Source organism: Myxine glutinosa, chromosome 14 (assembly GCF_964187855.1).
Source record: "Myxine glutinosa chromosome 14, kmMyxGlut1.1, whole genome shotgun sequence".
Lineage (NCBI taxonomy): Eukaryota > Metazoa > Chordata > Myxini > Myxiniformes > Myxinidae > Myxine > Myxine glutinosa.
Window position 1 is genome coordinate 65132186 of NC_136274.1, and position 12542 is coordinate 65144727.

The 12542-nt window shown below is 53.3% G+C and overlaps 1 protein-coding gene across 23 annotated transcripts in view; it reads left to right on the forward strand.

The window, feature by feature from the left end:
- The window catches only part of LOC137439865 (limbic system-associated membrane protein), a 98227-nt gene that overhangs the window by 59024 nt on the left and 26661 nt on the right, over positions 1 to 12542 (forward strand). For 4 of the 23 annotated variants that reach the window (XM_068136051.2, XM_068136052.2, XM_068136038.2 and 1 more), the window contains exons 8-10: positions 8635 to 8667; positions 9384 to 9404; positions 10653 to 10685. The exons of 4 other annotated variants lie outside the window; for them this stretch is intronic. In XM_068136051.2, coding sequence (XP_067992152.1) covers positions 8635 to 8667; positions 9384 to 9404; positions 10653 to 10685 — 87 coding nt within the window. Of the gene's footprint in view, positions 1 to 8634; positions 8668 to 9383; positions 9405 to 10652; positions 10698 to 12542 lie in introns of all 23 variants that reach the window. 15 more of the 23 variants (XM_068136056.2, XM_068136046.2, XM_068136047.2 and 12 more) reach the window with 10 other exon arrangements.

The window sequence follows — 12542 nt, forward strand, 5'->3', positions numbered from 1 at the left end:
CCTTTATCCTTTGTCGTACCAAGCCCACCCTTTATCCTTTGTCAAACCAAGCCCACCCTTTATCCTTTGTCATACCAAGCCCACCCTTTATCCTTTGTCAAACCAAGCCCACCCTTTATCCTTTGTCATACCAGGCCCACCCTTTATCCTTTGTCATACCAAGCCCACCCTTTATCCTTTGTCATACAAAGCCCACCCTTTATCCTTTGTCATACCAAGCCCACCCTTTATCCTTTGTCATACCAAGCCCACCCTTTATCCTTTGGCATACCAAGCCCACCCTTTATCCTTTGTCGTACCAAGCCCACCCTTTATCCTTTGTCATACCAAGCCCACCCTTTATCCTTTGTCAAACCAAGCCCACCCTTTATCCTTTGTCATACCAGGCCCACCCTTTATCCTTTGTCATACCAAGCCCACCCTTTATCCTTTGTCACACCAAGCCCACCCTTTATCCTTTGTCATACCAAGCCCACCCTTTATCCTTTGTCATACCAAGCCCACCCTTTATCCTTTGGCATACCAAGCCCACCCTTTATCCTTTGTCGTACCAAGCCCACCCTTTATCCTTTGTCATACCAAGCCCACCCTTTAACCTTTGTCATACCAAGCCCACCCTTTATCCTTTGTTGTACCAAGCCCACCCTTTATCCTTTGTCAAACCAAGCCCACCCTTTACCCTTTGTCATACCAAGCCCACCCTTTATCCTTTGTCATACCAAGCCCTCCCTTTACCCTTTGTTGTACCGAGCCCTCCCTTTACCCGTTGTCATACCAAGCCTGTCCTTTACCCTTTATCATACTGAGACAGCAGCTTTACCCTTTGTCATACTCAGCCTGTCCTTTCCCCTTTGTTTTACCTAGCCCTCCCTTTACCTTTTGTTGTACCGAGCCATCCCTTTCCCCTTGGTCATATCAAGCCCACCTTTTCCACTTTGGTGTAACAAGCTTGTCGTTTTCTCTGTTTTACAAAGCCTGATCTTTCTCCTTTGTTGTACCGATCCCCCCCCCCCCCCATTTTTTTACCCTGTGTCATACTGAGAACTCCCTTTACCCGTTGAGGACCGAACCTGACTGTTACTCTTTTCCATACCAAGCCTGCCCTTTCCTCTTTGTCATACCAAGCTTGCCCTTTCCTCTTTGTCATACCAAGCTTGCCCTTTACTCTTGGTCAGACCAAGCTTGCCCTTTCCTCCTTATCATACCAAGCTTGCCCTTTCCTCTTTGTCATACCAAGCTTGCCCTTTCCTCTTTATCATACCAAGCTTGCCCTTTCCTCTTTGTCATACCAAGCTTGCCCTTTCCTCTTTGTCATACCAAGCTTGCCCTTTCCTCTTTATCATACCAAGCTTGCCCTTTCCTCTTTGTCATATCAAGCTTGCCCTTTCCTCTTTGTCATACCAAGCTTGCCCTTTCCTCTTTGTCATACCAAGCTTGCCCTTTCCTCTTTGTCATACGAAGCTTGCCCTTTCCTCTTTGTCATACCAAGCTTGCCCTTTCCTCTTTGTCATACCAAGCTTGCCCTTTCCTCTTTGTCATACCAAGCTTGCCCTTTCCTCTTTGTCATACCAAGCTTGCCCTTTCCTCTTTGTCATACCAAGCTTGCCCTTTCCTCTTTGTCATACCAAGCTTGCCCTTTCCTCTTTGTCATACGAAGCTTGCCCTTTCCTCTTTGTCATACGAAGCTTGCCCTTTCCTCTTTGTCATACCAAGCTTGCCCTTTCCTCTTTGTCATACGAAGCTTGCCCTTTCCTCTTTGTCATACGAAGCTTGCCCTTTCCTCTTCGTCATACCAAGCTTGCCCTTTCCTCTTTATCATACCAAGCTTGCCCTTTCCTCTTTGTCATACCAAGCTTGCCCTTTCCTCTTTGTCATACCAAGCTTGCCCTTTCCTCTTTGTCATACGAAGCTTGCCCTTTCCTCTTTGTCATACCAAGCTTGCCCTTTCCTCTTTGTCATACGAAGCTTGCCCTTTCCTCTTTGTCATACGAAGCTTGCCCTTTCCTCTTTGTCATACCAAGCTTGCCCTTTCCTCTTTGTCATACCAAGCTTGCCCTTTCCTCTTTGTCATACCAAGCTTGCCCTTTCCTCTTTGTCATACCAAGCTTGCCCTTTCCTCTTTGTCATACCAAGCTTGCCCTTTCCTCTTTGTCATACCAAGCTTGCCCTTTCCTCTTTGTCATACCAAGCTTGCCCGTTCCTCTTTGTCATACCAAGCTTGCCCTTTCCTCTTTGTCATACCAAGCTTGCCCTTTCCTCTTTGTCATACCCAGCTTGCCCTTTCCTCCTTGTCATACCAAGCTTGCCCTTTCCTCTTTGTCATACCAGGCTTGCCCTTTCCTCTTTGTCATACCAAGCTTGCCCTTTCCTCTTTGTCATACCAAGCCTGCCCTTTCCTCTTTGTCATACCAAGCTTGCCCTTTCCTCTTTGTCATACCAAGCTTGCCCTTTCCTCTTTGTCATACCAGGCTTGCCCTTTCCTCTTTGTCATACCAAGCTTGCCCTTCCCTCTTTGTCATACAAAGCTTGCCCTTTCCTCTTTGTCATACCAAGCTTGCCCTTTCCTCTTTGTCATACCAAGCTTGCCCTTTCCTCTTTGTCATACCAAGCTTGCCCTTTCCTCTTTGTTATACCAAGCTTGCCCTTTCCTCTTTGTCATACGAAGCTTGCCCTTTCCTCTTTGTCATACCAAGCTTGCCCTTTCCTCCTTGTCATACTAAGCTTGCCCTTTCCTCTTTGTCATACCAAGCTTGCCCTTTCCTCTTTGTCATACCAAGCTTGCCCTTTCCTCTTTGTCATACCAGGCTTGCCCTTTCCTCTTTATCATACCAAGCTTGCCCTTTCCTCTTTGTCATACCAAGCTTGCCCTTTCCTCCTTGTCATACCAAGCTTGCCCTTTCCTCTTTGTCATACCAAGCTTGCCCTTTCCTCTTTGTCATACCAAGCTTGCCCTTTCCTCTTTGTCATACCGAGCTTGCCCTTTCCTCTTTGTCATACCAAGCTTGCCCTTTCCTCTTTGTCATACCAAGCTTGCCCTTTCCTCTTTGTCATACCAGGCTTGCCCTTTTCTCTTTGTCATACCAAGCTTGCCCTTTCCTCCTTGTCATACCAAGCTTGCCCTTTCCTCTTTGTCATACCAAGCTTGCCCTTTCCTCTTTGTCATACCAAGCTTGCCCTTTACTCTTTGTCATACCAAGCTTGCCCTTTCCTCCTTGTCATACCAAGCCTGCCCTTTCCTCTTTGTCATACCAAGTCTGCCCTTTCCTCTTTGTCATACCAAGCTTGCCCTTTCCTCTTTGTCATACCAAGCTTGCCCTTTCCTCTTTGTCATACTGTGGCGGACACGAAAGCTCACTGGCGCGAGGGCATCATTCCGCGCACCAAGTGGGCGGCGGCCACGCCCGAGGGGTAGGCGTGGCCGCGGAATATACACCGGGCGCGCAGCCCAGAACGCTCCAGTGTTACAGTGGAGCTCTCGAATAAAGACTCTTACAACTTACCGCGTTGTCCGCTTCCTCCTTGCTTACAAGCAGCGCGCGTAGCACCGCGCTTCATTGGTGACCTCCGACGTTCTGGTCAGCCGTCACTGACCACCCGCCACAGCCATGGCAACCAACGCGGTAGCGATAAAGCTCCCCGAGTTCTGGGAAGCTCAGGCGGAGATCTGGATCCTGCAGGCCGAAGCCCAGTTCAGGCTTCGACGCATCACGGCGGACGAGACACGCTACTGCCACGTGGTCGCCTCCCTCGGGGCCTCCGCGGCCGCCCGCGTCGTGTCGGTCCTGAGGAATCCACCGGCCGACGACAGGTACGAGGCGATCAAGCGTCTCCTCCTCGCCACGTTCGGCCTCACGATGGACGCACGGGCCAATCGCCTCTTGGACCTCCCCGAGCTCGGTGACACACGACCGTCGGTCCGAATGGACCATATGCTGTCGCTCATGGGCGACGAAACCCCGAACGCTCTATTCCGGGCGTTATTTTGATGCCAGCTGCTGGCACGAGTACGCCTCACGTTGGCCGGTTCCGCGACAACGGAACCCCGCACGCTCGTGGCCGAGGCCGACAAGTTCTACGCGGCTTTGGACACGCAGGCGAGTTTCGGTGCGGCCGTAACGGCTCCCGAGCCCGAAACTGCTGCGGGTGCCCACCCCTACTATGCGACGCACCGCGTAGCCGCTGAACCTCCTGCGAGTGCCCACCCCTGCTCCGAGGGGCGCCTCGTGGCGGCCGCCACGCCCTGCCCACCACCACCGCAGAAACCGCGGCCTACGGCTTCGCCGCAAACCTGGTGCCATTTCCACGCTAGGTTCGGCCACGAGGCTCGGCAATGTCGCCCGCCGTGCTCATTCGGCAGGTCGGGAAACGCCCGGGCCGGCCCTCGGTAGTGGCACTGAGCGCCGGCTGATTAAACAGCCTCCTGTACATAACGGACACCTTATCCGGGCGCCGTTACCTGTGCGACACGGGAGCGCAGGTGAGTGTCGTTCCCACCGGTACGTCCGACAAGGAGTCCGCGGGCCGGGGCCCCACGCTGCTTGCTGCCAACGGTACGCCCATTCGCACGTATGGAAAACGCTGCCTTTCTCTGCGGTTCAGAGGGCAGGTTTACCGGTGGTCGTTCGTCACTGCCGACATGACTATGGCACTGCTCGGCGCGGACGTCCTCTGTGCCAATGGCCTGTTGGTCGACGTCAAGCACAGAAGGCTTGTCCAGGCTGAGACGTTCAGCTCGCTCGCTTGCGCGCTGCCCGCCTAGTTGAGCAGCTCACGGAGCGGCTCATCTAGCGGCTCGCCGAGCGGCTTGCTGAGCGGTTCGGTTCCGGCCAGGTTCATCTGCACGCTTCCGGCAGCGGACGAATTCACCTGCCTCCTCGCGGGTTTCCCGGCCCTCACGAGGCCCACCTTCTCGGCGGGGACCATCAAGCACGGGGTAGAACATCACATCCCCACCGCCGGGCCACTGGTCTACGCCCGGGCACGCCGCCTCAAGCCGACGAAGCTCGCGGTAGCTAAAGCGGGGTTTGCTACGCTGGAGCGGCTCGGCATCGTGCGGCGCTCCGAGAGCACTTGGGCGATGCCGCTCCACATCGTGCCCAAGCCCGGCGGGGGATGGCGACCGTGCGGGGACTACCGCCGTCTCAACGACGCCACCACCCCCGACCGCTACCCCGTCCCCCATATTCAGGACTTTTCCGCCTGCTTGGCGAATATGTCCTTCTTCTCGAAGGTGGACCTCATACGTGGTTACCACCAGGTCCCCGTCAGGCCGGAGGACATCCCAAAGATGGCTGTCATCACGCCGTTCGGTCTTTTTGAATTTCTTCGGATGCCCTTCGGTTTGAAGAATGCGGCTCAGGTGTTCCAGCGCCTCATGGACAGCGTCTTGCGTGACTTGGATTTCGTCTACGTCAATCTGGTTGACATCCTCGTCGCAAGCGCGTCCCGCAAAGAGCACCTACACCATCTCCGCACGCTCTTCGAACGTCTGGGCTAGCACGGCCTGATCGTGAACCCCGCCAAGTGCCGGTTCGGTGTCGCCGAAATCGACTTTTTGGGGCACCGCGTCACCAGGCACGGGGCCGTCCCCCTACCGGCCAAGGTGGAGGCGGTGAATGGGGTTTCCGCGCCCCCGCACGATCAGGGGGCTCCAGGAGTTCCTGGGCATGGTAAACTTTTACCACCGTTCCTACCCCGCATCGCCCAGCTCCTGCGCCCCTTGCACGAGGCCCTCCGAGGGAAGCCGGGAAAAGGTGACGTCACCTGGACCGAGCAGATGGACGCGGCGTTTGTGAGTGCGAAGCTCGCCTTGGCTAACGCCACCATGCTCGCGCACCCCGGCGCCCGATGCACCGATCGCCCTCACCACCGACGCCTCGGACTACGCGGTGGGCGCGGTGCATGAGGAATGGGTGCGTGGAGCTTGGCAACCGCTGGCGTTGTTCAGCCGGCAGCTTCGCCCGCCCGAACGCCGGTACAGTACCTTCGACCACGAGTTGCTCGGGCTCCACCTGGCGGTCAGGCACTTCCGCCATCTGCTCGAGGGCCGTGTGTTCACGGCCTTCGTCGACCACAAGACACTGGTGTTCGCGATGGGCAAGGTCGCCGAGCCGTGGTCGGCCCGGCAGCAACGTCACCTCTCGGCCGTGTCCGAATACACGACGGACATCCGGCACGTCGCGGGGAAGGACAACCCGGTGGCGGATTGCCTTTCCCGGTCCGTTGCCCACGCGGTCCACCTCGGCATCGACTACGCCCGGATGGCGGCGGACCAGGCCGCCGACCCCGACGTCCGGGCCTTGCGGACTGCCGTTACGGGCCTCCTTGTCACCGAGGTGCCGTTCAACGGCGCTGGCACGGCCCTCTGGTGCGACGTCTCCCCGGGCGGCCTCGCCCCATCGTGCCCGCGGGCTGGCAGCGCCGGATTTTCGACTCCATCCACGGCCTGTCCCACCCGGGCACGAGGGCCTCCCAGAGGTTGATCGCTGACAAGTTTGTCTGGCATGGCCTCCGGAAGGCCATCCGCGGCTGCGCCAGGACGTGCCTCGCGTGCCAGCGCGCGAAGGTGCGCCGACACACCCAGGCCCCATTGGCCCCGTTTGCGGTGCCGGAACGTCGGTTTGACCACGTTCACGTGGACCTGGTGGGACCTCTGCCCCCATTGCGGGGTTTCACCCACGTCCTGACCATGATGGACCGCACCACCCGGTGGCCGGAGGCCGTGCCTTTGGCGTCAACGACGGCGGCGGACGTCGCGCAGGCGTTCATCACCACCTGGGTCGCCCGGTTCGGCAACCCCTCGGACAACTCGTCCGACCGTGGCCCCCAGTTCACCTCGGAGCTCTGGGGGGCGGTCGCGCGGGGGCTCGGGGTCCAGCTGCACCGAACCATGGCCTACCACCCCCAGGCTAACGGCCTGTGCGAGCGGTTCCACCGTTTGTTGAAGGCCGCGCTCCGGGCAACCCTCCGCGACGGCGGCTGGGTCGACAGGCTCCCCTGGGTGCTGCTGGGCCTCCGGACGGCGCCCAAGGACGACCTGCGCGCATCGCGGCGGAGTTGGTCTTCAGGCAACCGCTGCGGGTGCCGGGCGAGTTCCTCCCCGACTCCACGGCACCATGGTTCGCGGCCCAGGAGCGCTCCGCGCTGCAGGAGACCGCCCAGAGGTTCGCCCCGGTGCCCACGGCGCACCACGGGCACCCACCTACGCACGTCGCCCCGGAGCTTCACACCGTGGAGTACGTCTTCGTCCGGCACGACGCCCACCGGACACCACTGCGGCCCCCGTACGACGGGCCTTTCTGCGTGCTGGAGACCGGGGTGAAACATTTCACCTTGGACATCGGCGGCACTCCTGACCAGGTCTCCATAGACCGCCTCAAGCCGGCCCACCTCGACGTGGACCACCCAACGCCGGTGGCTCGGCCCCCGCGTCGGGGCCGCCCCCCGGTGGGCGGACCCCCAGCACCGCCCGGCCCCGCCGGTACGCCGCCCCCCGAGCCTGCACCCATCCCGGGTGCAGCAGGAGGCATCCCAGCTGGCATCCCTGCACCCCGGACGCCGCCAGTAGCCAGAGGGCGCTTCGGCTGGGTCATCCGTTTGCCCTGCAAACTGGCCCTCCAGGTGCGCGGGAATTCTGGGGGGGCGCGTGTGGCGGACACGAAAGCTCACTGGCGCGAGGGCATCATTCCGCGCACCAAGTGGGCGGCGGCCACGCCCGAGGGGTAGGCGTGGCCGCGGGATATACACCGGGCGCGCAGCCCGGAACGCTCCAGTGTTACAGTGGAGCTCTCGAATAAAGACTCTTACAACTTACCGCGTTGTCTGCTTCCTCCTTGCTTACAAGCAGCGCGCGTAACACCGTGCTTCAATACCAAGATTGCCCTTTCCTCTTTGTCATACCAAGCTTGCCCTTTCCTCTTTGTCATACCAAGCTTGCCCTTTCCTCTTTGTCATACCAAGCTTGCCCTTTCCTCTTTGTCATACCAAGCTTGCCCTTTCCTCTTTGTCATACCAAGCTTGCCCTTTCCTCTTTGTCATACCAAGCTTGCCCTTTCCTCTTTGTCATAGCAAGCTTGCCCTTTCCTCTTTGTCATACCAAGCTTGCCCTTTCCTCTTTATCATACCAAGCTTGCCCTTTCCTCTTTGTCATACCAAGCTTGCCCTTTCCTCTTTGTCATACCAAGCTTGCCCTTTCCTCTTTGTCATACCAAGCTTGCCCTTTCCTCTTTGTCATACCAAGCTTGCCCTTTCCCCCTTTGTCATACCAGGCTTGCCCTTTCCTGTTTGTCATACCAAACCCTCCTTTCCCCCTTTGTCATACTGAGACCACAGCTTTACCCTTTGTCATACCGAGCACTCCCTTTACCCGTTGTTGTACCAAACCTTACTGTTACCCTTTGCCATTCTGAGTCTGCCCTTTCCTCATTGCCATATTGTGCCTGCCCTTTCCTCTTTGACATACCAAGCTTGCGCTCATGATGACAGTGATTCCTTAATCTTGATCCTGAGGTTACATGCCGATTCCTGAACCTGCACATTGTCAGTGCGCAATCCCATTCCCAACTAAACCTTACTTTCTTGTTTCATCCTCATCCTCATTCCACTAACCTTTTTTCTCATTACCTTCGACCACAGAAACACCTACTGAATCCTCAAATGGGGTCAAAGGTGGGTGGAAACGTCACAACAGCCAATTTTATGCTTCAACATTAACTAATGCAGTTTGACTAACGATGGCATTTTAACTGTGCTTTTGTGGTTTGGTGTTATTTATCCTCCATTGCAATCTTTGTGGGTATTAGTGGGTGATGTGAAATAAAATGTGTGGTAATTTTCCAAATACAAGTATAATAATCATAATATTATTTTTATTTCTAATTAAGTTCTTCATATTGTTGAGCTAATTGAAAACCCATGAGGAAATGATTTTATCATGACAATTATTCATCTCTTTGGGCAAGGTTTCTGTTGGACCTTCTAATCAACGTGCTTTTTGAAACCCAAAACCTAACATTGAACCTACTAACCATCAGTGTGGCCTTAAACCTGAAACTAACTGTGACCTTAAACCAAACCAGGACCAAAATCATAATCCTAACTCCCACCCTAATATGGAAGCTCAATTCGAGCTCATCAATAAACGCAGCTCTAACCCAATCACTCACCAACCTAATCCATGGCTGGACTAATACCATTGATTTATTTATTTACTCCAAACCATTGAGCATCATTATTCCTCAACACTATAACTCCACTACCTTTACTTAAGTGAATGATTTATGTTGTTGCATTCCTCATTCATCATTTAATTTGTTTTGTCATATCCATTTTTTCTCCCTCCTTCCCACTTCCACCCATGTCCTAAAACCAAACCTTTCCCCCAGAAGACAGCTCCCATCGGAGAGGTCGGTTGGTTCGACATATTCTAGCATCGAGAAGGGAGGGGGGGGGGGGGGGAGGAGGGGTGGGAGGGAGATAGCTTTGGTTTGTTTTACAATGTTTATGAGAATGCTTTTCAATATATGATCATTTTTCAATAGATATTAAAAAGGAAAACGAATATTAAGTTATAACGCTCCACCACCCCCCTCATTAGGTGAAAGATCTTTGTGAGTACCGGTATGTGCAGTAGGGCGGAAGTAACGGTGGTGCAGATCGCTGCGTGCAGTAGGGCGGAAGCAACGGTGGTGCAGATCCCTGTATGCGGCAGTAACGGTAGTGCAGATCGCTGCGTGCAGTAGGGCGGAAGTAACGGTGGTGCATATTGCTGCATGTGGTAGGGTGGAAGTAGCGGTGGTGCAGATTGCCCTGTGCGGTAGGGCGGAAGTAGCGGTGGTGCAGATCGCTGTGTGCTCCTGCAGGGAGTAGAAATAGAGCAAGAGGGAAGAACGAGACGATAAATGTAAGATAAAAGACGAAGGACGACAGATAAATGTAAAATTCAAGAAAAATGGATGAAAATGACCTTTTCACGGATGTGAAAGCGAAAGCAGATATGGCTTACCTGCCAGGTATCTGTTGTGGTAATGAAAGAATACAATATCAGAAACTCCATTCCGAAACGTACCATGCAACCTCAAACTACAAATATACAAACGATGCACAAAAAACCCCAAATAACTCAAAACTATGCACCCATGATGGAGTACTTTGAATAACCCAGCAAGGAGTACTTGTAAAAACCCAGCAAGGAGTACTTGTAAGAACCCAGCATGTTGTACTTGTAAGAACACAGGAAAAAGTACTTATGAGAACCCACCAAGGAGCACTTGTAAGAACCCGGCGAGGAGTACTTGTAAAAACCCACCAAGGAGCACTTGTAAGAACATACCAAGGAGCACTTGTAAGAACCCACCAAGGAGTACTTGTAAGAACCTACCAAGGAGCACTTGTAAGAACCCACCAATGAGTACTTGAAAGAACCCACCAAGGAGCACTTGAAAGAACCCACTAATGAGTGCTTGTTTCCTGTTTGTCATGTCGTGCCTGCACTCATGATGACAGTGATTGCTTAATCTTGATCCTGAGGTTATATTTCGATTCCTGAACCTGCACATTGTCAGTGCGCAATCCCATTCCCAACTAAACCTTACTTTCATGTTTCATCCTCACCCTCATTCCATGAACCTTTTTCTCATTACCTTCGACCCCAGAAACACCTACTGAATCCTCAAATGGGGTCAAAGGTGGGTTGATACGTCACAACAGCCAATTTTATGCTTCAATATTAACCAATACAGGTTGACTAACGATGGCATTTAAACTGTGTTTTTGTGGTTTGGTGTTATCTATCCTCCATTGCAATCTTTGTGGGTATTAGTGGGTGATGTGAAATAAAATGTGGTAATTTTCAAAATACAAATATAATAATCATAATGTCGTGTGACTGCTCTCAGTTAATACCGGGAGCGTCACGGATAGCAATCGAGCGTTATTCGAGGCGTTGTTCAAATACGGATTTTATATCTACACACCTGGGTGGAAGAGAGAAGAAGAAGAAGCGGGAAGCTTTTACCTGTCGGTTCCGCGCGGCATCTCCGATCCTGTAGTAAATGAACTCACACGAAAAACGGAATTAAAATGTACAAAAATAAACAAGTTTATTTTACGGAACTCGAGAACAATGAAACACGCCGGTTAAATAAATGTTCTACATTGGGACGTCCTCACACCAGAGTTACACACGGAGGAAGGGATAATTAAATGAAAACAACCGTTGTGTGATTTATTTAGTGTACTTGAACTTGCTTAGGAGTAGTAGTGGTAGCGGCTTGTGGGTCTCGTCAGGGTTGCCAAAAGTCGTCCGTGGCGTTGGCAGGAACCTCCGTTCGTTGGTGCGAAACAGGCCTCCGTTGGCGGGAACCTCTCGCTCCGCACTGCTAGGCCAGCGTACACTGCTGCGGCAAGCCTCGCGTCCCCGTGCGATCGCTCGCGAGGTCCCTTAGGTGAACGCAGGGAAGGAGAATCGCCAGCGCTCCACCGTCTCTCCACCATACGTCGTCGTCCATCGAGCAAGGGTCCAGGGTCAAGAACGCAAGGAAAGTCCAGGGCAAACAGAACGTCCAGTGCAAGAAGGATCCAGAACGATAAGAAAAGCGCAAAATTCCGGCCAGCCAGTTCTTTTATTGGCCGTCTCGTGACGTCACCGGCACTTTTCACCAACCCCCGCAGGCCAACGCTACATTGTCCAGCTATCAACCAATGCCCACAGGCCACCCTTCAACGTCATCGGCATGCCCTGCCATTCAGTCCTCTGCTTCCCTCTCAGCCTTCCCTCCACCAATCCGAGGGAAGCTTCTTGCCCCTTCCTCTACCAATCGGCGGCTTCATCCTGCCTCCTCTCCCTATTGGTGGTGTCTCATCCAATCGCTGCCCCTCTGGTCGTATCTATTGCCTGCTTGCTCGATGTTCTATCGCCATGTTGGCGTAATGCGTGGGCACTTCCTGCCTGTACTTCCGATGAGTTTTATGGTGTGTCTATGGTGTCGTGCCATATGAGACAATGGATAAATCACCAGGTCCCACGAACAAGGGGGGAATTAGCATAATCCCTACGATAATTAGCACAAGGATCATTCTTGTATGATCACAAAGATACACTTACGTGAACAAACCGCCTAAACAAAACTTATTACATGTGGGGTTCCCTATCACGAGAATCGGAGCACACTACCTATACAGACCTACCTGACTCTATATATCACTCTACACCCAAAATTCATAGCAATAATATTATTTTAATTTCTAATTATGTTCTTCATATTGTTGAGCTATTTGTTGAACATATTGTTGATGGTTCGATGGATGTGCGGAGTATCGTTGAGAGAGAGGAAGACAAATGATGAATTGCAAAAGATGATGGGAATATTGCGTGTGATTGATGCTGTGAAGAGGAACAGGTTGAGATGGTTTGGTCATGTGTTGAGGAAGGATGAAAGTGACTGGTTGAGAAGAGTGATGGAAGTTAATGTAGAAGGAAGTAGAGGACGGGGAAGACCGAGAAAGACTTGGCTAAAGATGGTGGAAGAAGAAATGCGGGCAAG